At 42.1% G+C, this 18082-nt stretch overlaps 2 protein-coding genes across 4 annotated transcripts in view; both read left to right on the top strand.

Moving 5' to 3' along the window:
• The first annotated feature begins 2831 nt into the window (after window positions 1-2831).
• LOC129852730 (protein FAM219B-like) lies at window positions 2832-9620 on the top strand. The gene is made up of 6 exons (XM_055918390.1): window positions 2832-3059; window positions 6334-6448; window positions 6575-6668; window positions 6769-6846; window positions 7335-7386; window positions 7703-9620. The coding sequence occupies exons 1-6, from the start codon at window positions 2985-2987 to the stop codon at window positions 7850-7852; spliced, it is 564 nt and encodes a 187-aa protein (XP_055774365.1). The 5' UTR covers window positions 2832-2984; the 3' UTR covers window positions 7853-9620.
• Window positions 9621-9707: 87 nt separating this feature from the next.
• The window catches only part of LOC129852711 (AT-rich interactive domain-containing protein 3B-like), an 84396-nt gene continuing 76021 nt past the window's right edge, over window positions 9708-18082 (top strand). For all 3 annotated transcript variants that reach the window (XM_055918328.1, XM_055918329.1, XM_055918327.1), the window contains exons 1-2: window positions 9708-11040; window positions 12370-13017. In XM_055918328.1, coding sequence (XP_055774303.1) covers window positions 11005-11040; window positions 12370-13017 — 684 coding nt within the window. In that variant the 5' untranslated portion in view covers window positions 9708-11004. The remainder of the gene's footprint in view (window positions 11041-12369; window positions 13018-18082) is intronic.

The raw sequence follows: 18082 nt of genomic DNA, 5'->3' as shown, positions 1-18082 counted from the left end.
TGCACCTCAGAACACTGCTGGGTTGAAACTGATAAGATAGTAGTTCAAGAAAGTTGAGGACAAAGGGATCAATTCCAACAATGTGTTTGGTCAGCATTCACTTTGTTTCAATGCAGAGGGGTCCTGTTATTCTGTCAGGTTTTGCACTAGCTCTCAAACCCTTCTCTCGGTAGGGTGTTAAGCGGGTAGCTTCGCCCACGGCTGGCTGTTACACGTCAGTCATTGCTTATGGACCGGTTTTTGAACGATATGGCCCTTAACTCTCATTTTTGAAAACTAATCTTCCAAATAAAACTACTTACTGTAACATTAGCTAGCAGACTTGCACAGATCCATATTCTGTGTGCGTCCTCCCAGTTAACGTTACACATGCTAGATTGCTAAATAGCACTGGTGGTCGTCAAGTGTTGTAAACATGGTGATATGGTTGTGTGGAAACACTAACCCTAAAGGTGTTTATTTAACCATTTCGTTTTTTCAAAATTATTTCACGCTGATATGAATGATAACATACGTTCCTTATTTCCAAAACCTTCCCGCAAGCGATGTGTGTCAACATTAAGATCAAGCGTCGGGGCTCTTAACAAAAGGCCCCCGGGAAGAAGTTTCCTTCATCAATAGCTGCTAGCATAAAGGTAGTTTTGCACTATCTGTTAGGTGGCTCCTTTTTGTTGAATATTGCACTGATCTGACACAATTTGATAATGACTATGATAATACTGATTGGCTTCTTTTTAGGCAGTTAAGAAACAAGTTATTTTCTTCTCAGGAAGGCCAAGTCTGAATATTTTATGTCTGTTACCACTGATAACCTGAATGACCCTAGAAAGATTTGGAAGGCTAAGTATGTCTGGAAACAGTAATGTTAATGAATTACTATCATGTGTATTGAAGGACTGTTGCTGTATATTACAAAACTGAAATGTTTCAATAAGCACTTTGTATCATCTGGTAGGCTGTTTGATTCAGTGGTCTCTGTACAACCCTGTGTGGATGAACCAGCGAGAGCTGGTCAAACTTTGAGCTTTTTGCCGTTCTACGTGCAGGAGGTACATAAAGCCCTGAAATCCTTAGATCAGAGAAAGTCTGCAGGTCCTGATCTTCTTGATCCCTGCTTTTTAAATCTGGCAGCTGATTTCATAGCTGAACCACTTACAAATCCGTTCACTCTAACCCTGGAATATAATGACATTCCAAAGATCTGGGGATCAGCATTTGTCCTACCACTTTTAAAAGGGGGAGATCCAACTCTTTTAAATAATTATAGGCCAATCTCAAATCTGTCACCCCTGTTTGAAAAATACTTGAAACCCTTGAGTGAACAGCTAAAATAGTTATATACTATTTTATCAATGTACCAGTCGGGCTTCAGGAAGAAGCATAGCACAATTTCTGCAGCCATGAAGGTTTTAAATGATATCGATGAAGCCCTTGACAAAATATAGCACAGTGTCTAACTTTGTATTGATCTCTAAGGGTTTTGATACAGTTGATCATGCTATACTGAGGCAGAGATTGTTGAGTGTAGGTCTTTCGGAGCATGCAGTTGCATGGTTTGCTAACTATCTGTCTGATAGAACTCAGTGCACTCAATTTGATGGGCTCATGTCTCTTAAATTGTTTGTAATGGTGTGCCCCGGGGCTCTGTACTTGGTCCCCTCTTATTCACTATTTATATAAATTATTTAGACAAATGTGCAAAATGCACAACTTCACTTTTATGTTGATGATACTGTTATTTATTGTTGTGCCTCGTCTCACACAAAAGCTTTCCAGAACTTGCAAACTACTTTTTATATACTGTTCAACATACCTTGTGTCAATTGAAGCTTATCCTCAATACTGACAACTAAACTAATGGTGTTTTCTAAAGCAAGAAATACATCTCTGAACCTTACACCTATTACTACCTGTCAGGGCAATGAGATTGAGACTAACCTCATAAATATCTTGGAAATGTAATTGATGGCCTCTTAAATTGCATATTCAACAATTTACAAAAAAAAATAGGCTGAGGTTGGGATTTTATTTTAGGGATAATGCCCGTTTTTCTTTTGAAGCCAGGAGGCTAGTATTTGCTACATTTTTGCCTTTACTAGACTATATATTTATTTTATATATGAATGGGATATTTTATATATGAATGCTTCCACTCGGTGTTTGGGATCAATTGACACCCTTTACCATGGCGCATTGAGATGTATTTTAAACTGCAAAACCCTTACGCACCACTGCACTTTATATACCAGGGTTGGCTGGCCTTTCCAAGTCACTCGTAGTCCCTGGTATACTTTTATTTACAAAGCCATTTTGGGTTTACTACCATTTTATTTGGGCATTTTTATTGTTCATAAATGTGGTGGGTACTCTTTTCGTTATAAGGACTATCCTGCTAACTGTTCCAAATGTCCGAACTGAATTTGGTAAAAGGGCTTTTATGTACTCTGCGCCATCGACTTGGAACGCCTTACAAAATACTTTTAAACTGGAAGAATTTGTTCCGATTGGTGTTTTTAAATCACCGATGAAGGATTGAGGCGTATTCTCTAACCTGTCAATGTTTTTAATTTGGCTGTTTTATGATTTTGTTACTCTTGTGAATTCTATGGTTTTTACAAGATTACTTGTAGTTTTTCATGTCTGTAATTGTGTGCTGACTATCTTAGCCAGGACGCTCTTGAAAAATAGATTTCAAATCTCAATGAGCCCTTCCTGGTTAAATAAAAATACGATCAACAGAAATGTTTGTTACCTGTTTGCTACCACTGAAGTTCTCCCACCTTGTGGTTTCTGATGTCATGGGTTAGGGATGATGGAAGGACGGTGAAAGTAGTCCAAGGCTTCTGTTGACAGGAAGCGGAAGTGGTCCTTAGACTAGCTAGCAGGAGTGAAAGACAACAGCGATAAGACATCCTTTCCTGGATGGTTGGAAATACAGTCAACATGCCTGTTTTAGCGTGTAAAGCGTGAACATTCCCACCAACATGAACAACATTATGGAGGAACAGGAGAGGGATACTCTCCTTGCTGCAGTCTCCGAGTCCCAAGTTTTGACGCTGGTAACTGTTTTGGCTAGCTCGCTAACCAATAACAACACGCAATCTGATATCTGGCAACTCTGTTTTCAAATGACAGCCAACCTTGCTACCATTCTCTCAGCGTATAACGTTACTTGGCTTGTTATTTACGGTTTACTGCGAACGTTAGCTAGCCACGTTTGTGTAAGCTAACCATAGTAGCTACAGATTGTACACCAGATAATGAGAATGTTATTTACATTTGTCATTTAGAATACGCTCTTAAACCTAATTGCTCTGGATAAGTGCCTTGCTCAAAGGCACACCGGTATATTTTCCACCTAGTCAGCTTGGCTCGGGCATTCGAACCAGCGACCTTTTGGTTACTGGCCCAACGCTCTTGTCAGCTTGACTACTTGCCGCATCCAGCAACTTTAGGTTCACTAACAAATATTAAAAAGAGGATATGTTCAACTGTGTAGAATACACACCAATATCGTTATTTTGCTATTTCAAAACATCTTGTGTAATCTTAACTATTCCGTTAACCCTTTACACTCGTGGGAATATGCCTATATTGAACAAGAGGTTGGTGGAATCTTAAGTGGGGAGGAAGGGCACATGGTAATGGCTGGAGAAGAGTAGGTAGAAAGGTATCAACAACATCAAACATGGTTTCCATGTGTTTGCCATTCCATTCTGTCCATTCCAAACATTATTAGCCGTCAGCCCCTAAGCGGCCTCCTATATGGAAAGGGCTAAATTGAAATGTTTCTTACAGAAGAAATATGACAATTATTTGCATAAGCAAAGCTATGGTAGCAATTGAAACGGAAGAGTTTTGCAAAGTTAAGGACACAACACATTTACATTTAACATTTAAGTCATTTAGCAGACGCTCTTATCCAGAGCGACTTACAAATTGGACGACTGAAATCAAAACATTACACTGTTGATTTTATGATCTAACCAAAGATTTTGGGTGTCCGTTACAGGACAGCCCCATACAAACCACCGCCATAGATTTGAACTAACCTTTATTTGACTATACCTTTTTTTTGGTCTCGATTTGGACAAAGAAGTATCTTTTAAATATACATGACCAGTTGCAGGTGGTTCATTTGAATTTAGAAAATGCTCAATTATTAAAATACATGTTTTTTCTCCATGAAGTAATCCAACAATGTTTATGCCGCCATCTTGTCTAGTTAAAATCTTCTCTCATTGAGCGACACTTTGGGAAGTGTCATAAATGGCACTCACCTGTGTCGATCAATGTGAGAAGATTTTAAATAGACAAAATGCCGACGTAAACATTGTTGGATTACTTCATGGAGCGAAACCTTTATTTTACAATGTAGTGTTTTCTAAATTGGTGGCAACATACTCGGCTAGTTATCTATTTGATTCAAATGAGAGGCTAATAGCAGGGCTAATTTGTAGTTGTTTAGCAGCGTTAGGGCAAGGCTGTTTTCCTGTAGTGGTCTTCCGGGGATCCTCTATTTGTAACAGAATCCGCCATGACATTTCATACTAGAGGTCGACCGATTATGATTTTTCAACGCCGATACCGATTATTGGAGGACCAAAAAAAGCCGATACCAATCAGTTTTTTTATTTTACATTTTTTATTTTCAATAATGACAATTACAACAATACTGAATGAACATTTTTATGTTAACTTAATATAATACATCAATAAAATCAATTTAGCCTCAAATAAATAATGAAACATGTTCAATCTGGTTTAAATAATGCAAAAACAAGGTGTTGAAGAAGAAAGTAAAAGTGCCATGTAAAAAAACAAACTAACGTTTTTAAGTTCCTTGCTCAGAACATGAGAACATATGAAAGCTGGTGGTTCCTTTTAACATGAGTCTTCAATATTCCCAGGTAAGAAGTTTTAGGTTGTAGTTATTATAGAAATTATAGGACTATTTCTCTCTATACGATTTGTATTTCATATACCTTTGACTATTGGATGTTCTTATAGGCACTTTAGTATTGCCAGTGCAACAGTATAGCTTCCGTCCCTCTCCTCGCCCCTACCTGGGCTCGAACCAGGAACACATCGACAACAGCCACCCTCAAAGCATCGTTACCCATCGCTCCACAAAAGCCGCGGCCCTTGCAGAGCAAGGGGAACAACTACTTCAAGGTCTCAGAACGTGTGACGTCACCGATTGAAATGCTATTAGCGCTCACCTCGCTAACTAGCTAGCCATTTCACATCAGTTACACCAGCCTAATCTCGGGAGTTGAATGGCTTGAAGTCATAAACAGCTCAATGCTTGAAGCACAGCGAAGAGCTGCTGGCAAACACACGAAAGTGCTGTTTGAATGAATGCTTACGAGCCTGCTGCTGCCTACCACCGCTCAGTCAGACTGCTCTATCAAATATCAAATCATAGACTTAATTATAACATAATAACACACAGAAATACGAGCCTTAGGTCATTAATATGGTCAAATCCGGAAACGATCATTTTGAAAACAAACCGTTTATTCTTTCAGTGAAATACGGAACCGTTCCGTATTTTATCTAACAGGTGGCATCCCTAAGTCTAAATATTGCTGTTACATTGCACAACCTTCAATGTTATGTCATAATTATATACAATTCTGGCAAATTAATGACGGTCTTTGTTAGGAATAAATGGTATTCACACAGTTCGGAACGAGCCAGACGGCCCAAACTGCTGCATATACCCTGACTGCTTGCACGGAACGCAAGAGAAGTGACACAATTATCCTAGTTAAAAGAAATTCATGTTAGCAGGCAATATTAACTAAATATGCAGGTTTAAAAATATATACTTGTGTATTGATTTTAAAGAAAGGTGAATGTTTAAAGAAATTGATGTTTATGGTTAGGTACACATTGGTGCAACGACAGTGCTTTTTTCACGAATGCGCTTGTTAAATCATCACCCGTTTGGCAAAGTAGGCTGTGATTCGATGAGAAATTAACAGGCACCGCATCAATTTATATGCAACGCTGGACAAGCTAGATAAACTAGTAATATCATCAACCATGTGTAGTTAACTAGTGATTATGTTAAGATTGATTGTTTTTTTTATAAGATAAGTTTAATGCTAGCTAGCAACTTACCTTGGCTTCTTGCTGCACCCACGTAACAGGCAGTCAGCCTGCCACGCAGTCTCCTTGTGGAGTGCAATGTAATCGGCCACAATCGGTGTCTAAAAATGCCGATTACCGATTGTTATGAAAACTTGAAATCGGCCCTAATTAATCATCCATTCCGATTAATCGGTCGACCTCTATTTCATACATTCCTGATTTTCACATGTTAAGGGTCCTGGCACTGGCAGCAGCTCAAGACCAAGGGCTACAGATGGGGGCATCAGACCTTTGGAGAAGAGGGGACCCTACATCATGTCCAAAGCCTCAGCTATTCACATGAAACTACGTAAGTGCATTCCTGGGCCCTAGATTGACACAATTCCTGTTTAAAGTCTTGTGATTTTTCTGTGTTGTCATAGCCTATGTTTTTATTTAAAGTGTTCTTCTGCATGTGACTGAATCCTGGCTTTAGAGAAACACCGTGAAATGGCCCGCAAAGCAATGAAGAAAAAAGGCCTTACCTCAGGGGGTCCAGTGATGCAACAGCCCAGGCAAGGAGGAAAGAGGTAAGAGGAGAGAAGTATGTTTGTAGGCGTGCATGCAAGCATAATGGAATTTGAGGTATTCGAGCTGTTACATTTCAAGTTTTTCTTGTTCCTCTTGTAGAAGTGTGAAGTTCAACAAAGGTTATGCCGCTTTGAGTCAGCACGCTGAAGATACACTGGTAGCATTGGAATCAGACAGGTAAAAGACTACACACATGGCACCAAATGTTGATCTGACGATCGTTCGACGCACTGTGTTTTAGGGACCACGCGCTGGTGGATATCTGACATGGCGCTAATTATGGCTGGCACTCAGTTCAGAGGTGCTAAGTACTCTCTCCGGCAAACACTATTGGCAAGGCACTACTGACTGCAGACAATCTCTAAAGAGCCCTATGTTTATTTAGGAAGTTTTTTTATTTAACCTTTATTTAACTGTGCAAGTCAGAACAAATTCTTATTTACAATGATGGCCAAACCAGACGATGCTGGGCCAATTGTGCGCCGCCCTATGGGACTCCCAATCACGGCCGGTTGTGATACAGCCTGGAATCAAACCAGGGTCTGTAGTGATGCCTCTAGCACTCAATCGTAAATTACCTTTTAAATGGCACATTGTCCAAATCCTCGATTGGATTGAATCCCAGCCTAAGTTTTCCTAATGACATCTTGTCTTTGACCTTGCAGTGATGATGAGCTAGATGTCGAGCAGTATTCCTCAGGATACTCTTCAGCTGAGGTGAGTGTGTCCAGTGTATACTATACTCAGACCATGCTTCTACATAGAAAGGCTTGTTCGTTGGGCAGTAGTGTTCTCTATCAGGAGCAGGGTTCAGTTTCCATATAAAATAGTTCTCCCTTTTATAGTCAAATACAAATGTATTCATATTTAAACAAGATTCAATGCAAGTATACACCATTATTGCCTAAATAGGCTGTGTAATAAAACATTTAAAAAATATCCAGCCTATCCTCACACCTGTTTCTTACACCTCCTGTATGCATACCTTTTTGAATTGTCATTCCACAGCTGACCTGTTGACCTCTCTGTGCAGGTACACCCAGACCTGAGCAGGCAGCTGCTGCAGGATGGATACCGGCTGGATGAGATCCCTGATGACGAGGACCTGGACCTCATTCCCCCTAAAGCCATGGGTTCCTCAGCCTGCTGCTGCGCTGAGTACCCGTCGTGCTCTGTGCAGTGAGGAGGGCACTTAGTGTTGTGACCTGGCTGACCCTGCAGCTCTGTGTTTAAAGACTGGACCTCTGTTACCCTGACCTTAGCCACTGTTTAAGTCGAGCAAGGCCTCCTGTTACCCAAACCCTACCACTGTCTAAGCATGGAACCCTCCTAACACTTTAAACGGCTAGCCACTGTTTTGCAGTGCTCTCTACACCCTAACTAACCTTAAGCATAGACAGAAGTCATCCAAAGCCTTAGCCACTGTCCAAGCAGGGCTCTCTGTCACCCCAAAGGTTGAACTCTGTGTTATTTTGGAACTAGATTAAATGCTAACCACGTTGCATCCCCTCTCAGACAGGTGCAGGGTGATTCATCTCTGGACATGCACTACACTCATTCACCTGATGGAGAAGGTTACTGTCTTGTTGTCCTCTTTGGCATATCACTCCCAGGTCTATTTAAACATAGAAAATTGATATGCAAGGTAATATGCATACAGCAAATGTCCTGGAGAGGTTTGAAGGTTAAAGCTTTTTCTGCAAGCTTGTCTTGTTCCAATTAACTTTTTTCAAAGTAAGCCCTTTGAATAACAAACCTGAACATTCCGTAACTATAGCTTCATTGATTTGGAATTTTTAATCCATCTTCCTAAAATTCCCTGTTTTTGTTGTAAATCCCTGGTATTAATCTTGGGTCTAACCTCAGACCCTTAGGTCTCTTTGACTACATGGTTTACTTGTATGTGAATTAATGCTTTAAATGATATAGGGATACTAGCACTTACTCTTATGTCAGGCTGCCTTCCAATGCTTTGTCCAAAAAAAGGGTTATGTAAAAGGGTTACAAAATGGCACTGTTTACTGTAATGTTACAGCAATGAGAACTGTGGTCAATCTTGTCTTGCGGGTTAGATGTAACATTACAGCCCATGGTGTCACTGAGGTTAACCACTACCTCCTGGCAATGCTGTACACAACAACACAATAACCCACTTGATCCTCTCGGTCTACTACATATAGTAGTTACTAGATACTCAGATGGACATGCATACGATATCAGAAGGCGATCTGAACAGACCAGTCGCCTACCTGTTACATTTTGATCACTCTCTCTCTCGCATGTCACTCAGCAAATTGTACATTTTTCCACCCTAATGTTAGTGTTTTTGGTATCTTCTGGTTTTAAAAGCAAGCAGTACATTGTGAGTACACTAAACATTTTGAGGAATTCTGTCTGTGTTGTCAAGCATTAGAATGAGTGATTCTCATCACTCAAGCCCTTACATGTGTGGCTAAAGATAAGAAGTGTCTATGCTAGTTCCTGTTTATCAGTGCAGACTTAATGTGGAAGTGTGTGTTGGTCTGGCTGCGTTTACACAAGCGACCCAATTCTGATATTTTTCACTAATTGGTCTTTTGAACAATCACATCAGCTTTGAAAAAGAGCTGACGTGGAAAGATCTGGCATGATTGGCCAAAATACCAATTTAGTAGAAAGAACATCAGAATTGGGCTGCCTGTTTAAACGCAGCCATTGAGTGCTTGACCTGTGTCGCTAGAAAGATAAATATTGGACTCATCACCATCCGGTGCAGTCAGTAGCCAGTAAAATGCACTTGCCTGTACTATGCAACTAATGGGACAATCTGCTTCTGTATCCTAGTTAAAACAATATACCAAGTGTTACTGACTGCTAAATGCATTAACTTGAAATATTATTATGTAAAGGAAACACTTTTTATTTGATTATAAATATTGTTTTTGCTATATTCAATATAATTAATTAATATACACATGTCCTTTTGTAATTTTCTTCTGGTTTGCTGGAGGGGATGTTACACCATTGAAAGTTATTCTCACAGAATTCAGAGAACTATCAATCTAATCTCTATGTCAAATATTTGTTATGTAGAAGAGTTTGGATGTACAGCGTTGAGGAAGCAGAATATGTTTATGTTGAGTATAATGGTATATTACGGGGCGGCAGGTAACTACTGGTTAGAGCGTTGGGCCAGTAACCGAAAGGTTGCGAGATAGAATCCCTGAGCTGACAAGGTAAACATCTGTCGTTCTGCCCCGGAACAAGGCAGTTAACCCACTGTTCCTAGACCGTCAGTGAAAATAAGAATTTGTTCTTAACTGACTTGCCTTGTTAAATAAAGGTAAAATATTGGAAAGACAACTTGATAAAGCAGGTCAGGGGTGTCAATCTGGTCTGCTGGTTTATCTTTTCAATTAAGACCTAGACAACCAGGTAAGGGGAGTTCCTTACTAATCATTCCACAATCAAGTACACGGGAGGAGCGAAAACCCACAGCCAGTCGACGCTCTGTGGAATGAGTTTGACACATGTGGAATAAATAGATCGTTAACTGAACGTAAAGACCATCCACATCCATTTGGGGGCAGAATTGAGTTGTCACAATATTATATCATGGCGAGGGAAGTAGCCAAAAGACTCATTACTTGCGTTACGTACATGCACCATTATATAAATGTGTCTGTAGGCTATTTTATAGCTCACTGCTCAGCAGAGTAATTTTTATCTGGGATTATAAATTGCATTAGTTCTGTACCTCAATGGTTAAATTATTTTAACTTTGCGTTATCATTGTTTGCCAAAAATGTAGGGCAGGCTAATTATTCAACAGGCAAATTATCCACATGTTAAATGTAATTGTACTGAGGGAAAAAGCCTGTCAGCATAACGGCGACACGCGATCTATTATGTACTATTTAATAGGCTCTAGTTTGTATGGACTGTGACAAGTGTTGCCATTCTCATAAGATTGCCATTCTCATGAGATTTGCATACGCATAGTCTATTCAGCCAACGCTGCGCTGGAACTCTGGAACTTGTTGCTGTCACTGGGCGGGCCCTAATGATGTTGTACGCATGGACGGGGGGTGTAATTCAAGTGAAGGAAAATCGAGTCAAGGGAGTTACCTCAACGGCAAGCTTTCGAGATATGAGATCGGGACATATTTCATGTCCGTCTTTCTCTAAATTAAAAAAAGAAGTGGAGAAAGATACAATTGAGAGTTACACAGCCAACATTCTGCCTATCAGCTGGTGGACAAATGTAACCCCCCCGTGCATGCACAAATTCTCTGTGTTTACAAGTGATTGAAACCGTGCCAGCAAAGAGGGAAAAAGATAACTAAGGAAGGAGGGATGGTGGACAATTCCGGTAGCAGCAAGTCACAAATGGTGAGTTGTTTCCCCCAATTTGGCGCTGTGCCCTGGCTAGGTCTCGGTTGTGTCATAGCATAGGAGCGAGTTAGCGAACATTTATTAGCAGAGCAATGTAGGCTAAAAACACGAGGCTATCAAATGTAACGCTTTTAAAAATTGAAATCCTTTTTACTATTTGGTTTTGATAGTTTAGCGTATGTCATTGCCAATTTCCCGTTTTAATTACAGTTGTAATTACCGACTAAATACATAATGTATCGTGCAAAACCCAATAAAATAGATCAAATGTATATTTTCATGCACTGTATCTGCGCCCCTAATATAATTTAGATAGAAAAAAAGGATATATATATATATATATATATATATATATATATATATATATATGTATATATGTGTGTGTGCGTAGCCTACAAACTAGTCAGATATTATACTATACGCTGTTTACTCATTCATGTACGTTTTCTGGAGCCTCGCCATATACACCCAGAAAGCTAATTTTGACTTACTGCACGAATAGGAAAGAAGAGGCTGTAGGCCTATGTGTTTTGGATAAAATTATATTCGAACTTTAACCATATCAATCATCTCATTTTGAAGGTAGGATACATCTGGGTTGGTTCTTGTTTCGGATTGAAACTAAATAGTAAATTTTTGTACAATTGTTTCAAAGTTGTAATATTGTTACAGATGTTTATGTCAAAATCATATTCGGTTTATATTGTTTTGGCATATTCTTAAAGTGGTGCATATCTATTTCAATTGATTGTTATGCGTGAACTCGAATTCATTTTTATTTTTTTTATTTTTAAATAAGAAGCATAAATGCAATATGCTGTAGATCTATCTACAGGACAAAACGTGGTCCTGTAACTTCTGTATTATGTGCAGCTGTGCTGGACAGTGTGTAATTTGCCTATCGCTACACTTCTGTACAAATGTGTCCTGCATTTTACTACTGTGCTTTTAAATACAATCACGTGTAGCACCAGCTATTGCATACCATACAATCTCTTCCGTGCAGTCAACTTTTTTTGTTTATCAACGGTATTTTGCCTATCTTCTCCCATTTTCGCAATACCAATTAGCCTTTCCCTCATCTATTGTGCTCATGTTGAAACTTACCCATGTTATCCTCATGAAGTGGATGGTTTGTTGTAGCCTACTGTAAGTCTGGCGGTGACTTCACCCAAATCTTGACAGATAGGACTTTTTTTAATGTTTAAGTAGTCCACTTTGTGTTATGCATGTTTTTATGAGAACCGGGAAAGCCAGACATCCAGTAGTAATTTGAGTTGTTGGTTTATGGTTGACTATTGATGTCTTTCTCACTTCCTCTCCCAGCCCAGCATGTCACAGGAGAGTGGTCTGGGGGGTGTCTATCCTCAGGGAGGCACGGCAGGAGGAATGAAGCTGGAGGCTGTCATGGAGCAGCTGCAGCGCCAGCAGCAGGCCAGGCTGGAGATGGAGCGCAAGGAGAGGCGGCTCCGCGAGGCCCACATCATGTACGCCCAACAGGTAGCAGCGCAGCAGGCCATCCTGGCTGCGGCTAGGGCCCCTGGAGCTGGCTTCATGGGCAAGGCCCTGGTTGGAGGTGGAGGTTCAGGGATACCCAGAGGAGGCCAACTGTCCCGGGTCTCCAACCAGAGCAGTGTGGACTCAGAGAGGGAGGAGGACAGAGGCCGGTATTCAGGGGATGAAGATGACGATGAGGAGATGATGGATGGAGATGAGGGGAGCGAGGAGGAAGAGGGAGGGGCTAGTGGTCTTGAGTACCTCCGCAAGCAGACACTGGCTCTACAACAGGGTGCCTCCCACCTCCCAGCGAATCCATTTGGTAGTTACTCTACCTCGGGCCCCCAGCCTGCCCCATTGCCACCCGTCAGGGTGAAGCAGGAGCCTGACGAGAGCCGCTCTCCTGCAGGGCCCCACTCTGCCTCCTCCCCCAACGGGCAGGCTGACTGGAATAGCTTTGATGATCAATTAAAACAGGTAAGGCCACCTTGGCGTACCGCCAATCTGCTGTCCTTATTAATGTATGTCAGTTCTCCTTTCTTAGCTATACATTCAAAATCCTATCCCCAGTTGAATTTTATGTCTGCCCTTGACATGAAAGAGTAGAGTTGTCCACATGAAGAAATATTGCCACATCTCTCTGAATATTTATCCTTAGCAGCTAATCTGGCATCAAAGTCGTACTATCTCTTCCCCAAACACAGTGAGTCAACACAAAGCTGTGTAATGAAAACACAAATGTCCCCTTGGTAAGTAAGCGTCATATAGGGGGAAAGCCTTTCGCTATTTTCAACTCTCCTGTTGTGTGTTTTGTCTGATTGTCCCGCCTGCCCCTGCTGTGAGTGGGTGGGTTAATCTTAGCTTCGACACAGACCTCTCAGCCAGTATCTTTGTGAGACACTTACAATCACTGGGGAGGGCTGAGCCGCTCTTTGGCTTTTGTGGCCAAAAATCCTAGAAGTGTGTACTGGCAGAGGGCCAGGCACGTGTGTCGCTCGCTCTCACTCACTCTGCGCTCTCTCGCGCTCAGTGATTTCTCTCTTGTGCTCTCCTGGCAGACATGCAGCACATCAATCAATCAATCAATTTTATTTTATATAGCCCTTCGTACATCAGATAATATCTCGAAGTGCTGTACAGAAACCCAGCCTAAAACCCCAAACAGCTAGAATGCAGGTGTAGAAGCACGGTGGCTAGGAAAAACTCCCTAGAAAGGCCAAAACCTAGGAAGAAACCTAGAGAGGAACCAGGCTATGAGGGGTGGCCAGTCCTCTTCTGGCTGTGCCGGGTGGAGATTATAACAGAACTATGCCAAGATGTTCAAAAATGTTCATAAGTGACAAGCATGGTCAAATAATAATCATGAATCATTTTCAGTTGGCTTTTCATAGCTGATCATTAAGAGTTGAAAAACAACAGGTCTGGGACAGGTGGCGGTTCCATAACCGCAGGCAGAACAGCTGAAACTGGAATAGCAGCAAGGCCAGGCGGACTGGGGACAGCAAGGAGTCACCACGGGCGGCAGTCCCGACGCATGGTCCTAGGGCCCAGGTCCTCCGAGAGAAAGAAAGAGAGAAGGAGAAAATTAGAGAGAGCCAAGATTTTCAAAATGTTCATAAATGACAAGCATGGTCAAATAATAATCAGGAATAAATCTCAGTTGGCTTTTCATAGCCGATCATTAAGAGTTGAAAACAGCAGGTCTGGGACAGGTAGGGGTTCCATAACCGCAGGCAGAAGAGTTGAAACTGGAATAGCAGCAAGGCCAGGCGGACTGGGGGCAGCAAGGAGTCACCACGGCCGGTAGTCCCGACGTATGGTTCTAGGGCTCAGGTCCTCCGAGAGAAGGAGAAAATTAGAGAGAGCCAAGATTTTCAAAATGTTCATAAATGACAAGCATGGTCAAATAATAATCAGGAATAAATCTCAGTTGGCTTTTCATAGCCGATCATTAAGAGTTGAAAACAGCAGGTCTGGGACAGGTAGGGGTTTCGTAACCGCAGGCAGAAACAGTTGAAACTGGAATAGCAGCAAGGCCGGGCGGACTGGGGACAGCAAGGTGTCAGCATGCCCGGTAGTCCTGACGTATGGTCCTAGGGCTCAGGTTCTCAGAGAGAAAGAGAGAACGAGAGAATTAGAGAGAGCATACTTAAATTCACACAGGACACTGGATAAGACAGGAGAAGTACTCCAGGTATAACCAACTGACCCTAGCCCCCCGACACATAAACTACTGCAGCATAAATACTGGAGGCTGAGACAGGAGCGGTCAGGAGACACTGTGGCCCCATCCGAAGAAACCCCCGGACAGGGCCAAACAGGAAGGATATAACCCCACCCACTCTGCCAAAGCACAGCCCCCACACCACTAGAGGGATATCCTCAACCACCAACTTACAATCCTGAGACAAGGCCGAGTATAGCCCACAAAGGTCTCCAGTTAACATTATGTTTTCGAATAACATCCCCAAGAGGTAAAATATATAGTGAAAACAATAGTGGTCCTAAAACGGAACCTTGAGGAACACCGAAATGTACAGTTGATTTGTCAGAGGACAGACCATTCACAGAGACAAACTGATATCTTTCCGACAGGTAAGATCTAAACCAGGCCAGAACTTGTCCGTGTAGACCAATTTGGGTTTCCAGTCTCTCCAAAAGAATGTGGTGATCGATGGTGTCAAAGGCAGCACTAAGGTCTAGTAGAACGAGGACAGATGCAGAGCCTCGGTCTGACGCCATTAAAAGGTCATTTACCACCTTCACAAGTGCAGTCTCAGTGCTATGATGGGGTCTAAAACCAGACTGAAGCATTTCGTATACATTGTTTGTCTTCAGAAAGGCAGTGAGTTGCTGCGCAACAGCTTTTTCTAAAATTTTTGAGAGGAATGGAAGATTCGATATAGGCCGATAGTTTTTTATATTTTCCGGGTCAAGGTTTGGCTTTTTCAAGAGAGGCTTTATCACTGCCACTTTTAGTGAGTTTGGTACACATCCGGTGGATAGAGAGCTGTTTATTATGTTCAACATAGGAGGGCCAAGCACAGGAAGCAGCTCCTTCAGCAGTTTAGTAGGAATAGGATCCAGTATGCAGCTTGAAGGTTTAGAGGCCATGATTATTTTCATCATTGTGTCAAGAGATATAGTACTAAAACACTTAAGTGTCTCTCCCGATCCCAGGCCCTCGCAGAGCTGTGCAGATCCAGGACAGCTAAGCCCTGGAGGAATACGCAGATTCAAAGAGGAGTCCGTAATTTGCTTTCTAATGGTCATGATCTTTTCCTCAAAGAAGTTCATGAATTTATTACTGCTGAAGTGAAAGCCATCCTCTCTTGGGGAATGCTGCTTTTTAGTTAGCTTTGCAACAGTATCAAAAAGAAATTTTGGATTGTTCTTATTTTCCTCGATTAAGTTGGAAAAGTAGGATGATCGAGCAGCAGTGAGGGCTCTTCGGTACTGTCTTTCCAAGCTAGTCGGAAGACTTCCAGTTTTGTGTGGCGCCATTTCCGTTCCAATTTCCTGGAAGCTTGCTTCAAAGCTCGGGTATTTTCTGTATACCAGGGAGCTAGTTTCTTATGACAAATGTTTTTCGTTTTTAGGGGTGCAACTGCATCTAGGGTATTGCGCAAGGTTAAATTGAGTTCCTCAGTTAAGTGGTTAACTGATTTCTGTCTTCTGACGTCCTTGGGTAGGCAGAAGGAGTCTGGAAGGGCATCAAGGAATTTTTGTGTTGTCTGAGAATTTATAGCACGACTTTTGATGCTCCTTGGTTGGGGTCTGAGCAGATTATTTGTTGCGATTGCAAACGTAATAAAATGGTGGTCCGATAGTCCAGGATTATGTGGAAAAACATTAAGATCTACAACATTTATTCCATGGGACAAAACTAGGTCCAGAGTATGACTGTGGCAGTGAGTAGGTCCAGAGACATGTTGGACAAAACCCACTGAGTCGATGATGGCTCCGAAAGACTTTTGGAGTGGGTCTGTGGACTTCTCCATGTGAATATTAAAATCACCAAAAATTAGAATATGATCTGCTATGACTACAAGGTCTGATAGGAATTCAGGAAACTCAGAGAGGAACGCTGTATATGGCCCAGGAGGCCTGTAAACAGTAGCTATAAAAAGTGATTGAGTAGGCTGCATAGATTTCATGACTAGAAGCTCAAAAGACGAAAACGCCATTTTTTTTTTTGTAAATTGAAATTTGCTATTGTAGATGTTAGCAACACCTCCGCCTTTGCGGGATGCACGGGGGATATGGTCACTAGTGTAACCAGGAGGTGAGGCCTCATTTAACACAGTAAATTCATCAGGCTTAAGCCATGTTTCAGTCAGGCCAATCACATCAAGATTATGATCAGTGATTAGTTCATTGACTATGACTGCCTTTGAAGTGAGGGATCTAACATTAAGTAACCCTATTTTGAGATGTGAGGTATCACGATCTCTTTCAATAATGGCAGGAATGGAGGAGGTCTTTATCCTAATAAGATTGCTAAGGCGAACACCGCCATGTTTAGTTTTGCCCAACCTAGGTCGAGGCACAGACACAGTCTCAATGGGTATGGCTGAGCTGACTACACTGACTGTGCTATTGGCAGACTCCACTAAGCTGGCAGGTTGGCTAACAGCCTGCTGCCTGGCCTGCACCCTATTTCATTGTGGGGCTAAAGGAGTTAGAGCCCTATCTATGTTGGTAGATAAGATGAGAGCACCCCTCCAGGTAGGATGGAGTCCGTCACTCCTTAGCAGGTCAGGCTTGGTCCTGTTTGTGGGTGAGTCCCAGAAAGAGGGCCAATTATCTACAAATTCTATCTTTTGGGAGGGGCAGAAAACAGTTTTCAACCAGCGATTGAGTGCTGAGACTCTGCTGTAGAGCTCGTCACTCCCCCTAACTGGGAGGGGGCCAGAGACAATTACTCGATGCCGACACATCTTTCTAGCTGATTTACACGCTGAAGCTATGTTGCACTTGGTGACCTCTGACTGTTTCATCCTAACATCGTTGGTGCCGACGTGGATAACAATATCTCTATACTCTCTACACTCGCCAGATTTAGCTTTAGCCAGCACCATTTTAAGATTAGCCTTAACGTCGGTAGCCCTGCCCCCTGGTAAACAGTGTATGATCGCTGGGTGATTCGTTTTAAGTCTAATACTGCGGGTAATGGAGTCGCCAATGACTAGGGTTTTCAATTTGTCAGAGCTAACGGTGGGAGCCTTCGGCGTCTCAGACCCCGTAACGGGAGGAGTAGAGACAAGAGAAGACTCAGACTCAGACTCCGACTCGCTACATAATGGGGAAAACCGGTTGAAAGTTTCTGTCGGCTGAATGAGCGACACCGGTTGAGCATTCCAACAGCATTTCCCTCCAGAAGCCATGAGAAAGTTGTCCGGCTGCGGGGACTGTGCGGGGGGATTTATACTAACGTTACTATCTGTACTTACTGGTGGCACAGACGCTGTTTCTTCCTTTCCTACACTGAAATTACCCTTGCCTAACGATTGCGTCTGAAGCTGGGCTTGCAGCACAGCTA

Source organism: Salvelinus fontinalis, chromosome 4 (assembly GCF_029448725.1).
Source record: "Salvelinus fontinalis isolate EN_2023a chromosome 4, ASM2944872v1, whole genome shotgun sequence".
Lineage (NCBI taxonomy): Eukaryota > Metazoa > Chordata > Actinopteri > Salmoniformes > Salmonidae > Salvelinus > Salvelinus fontinalis.
This window is presented reverse-complemented; position numbering and strand designations above follow the sequence as displayed.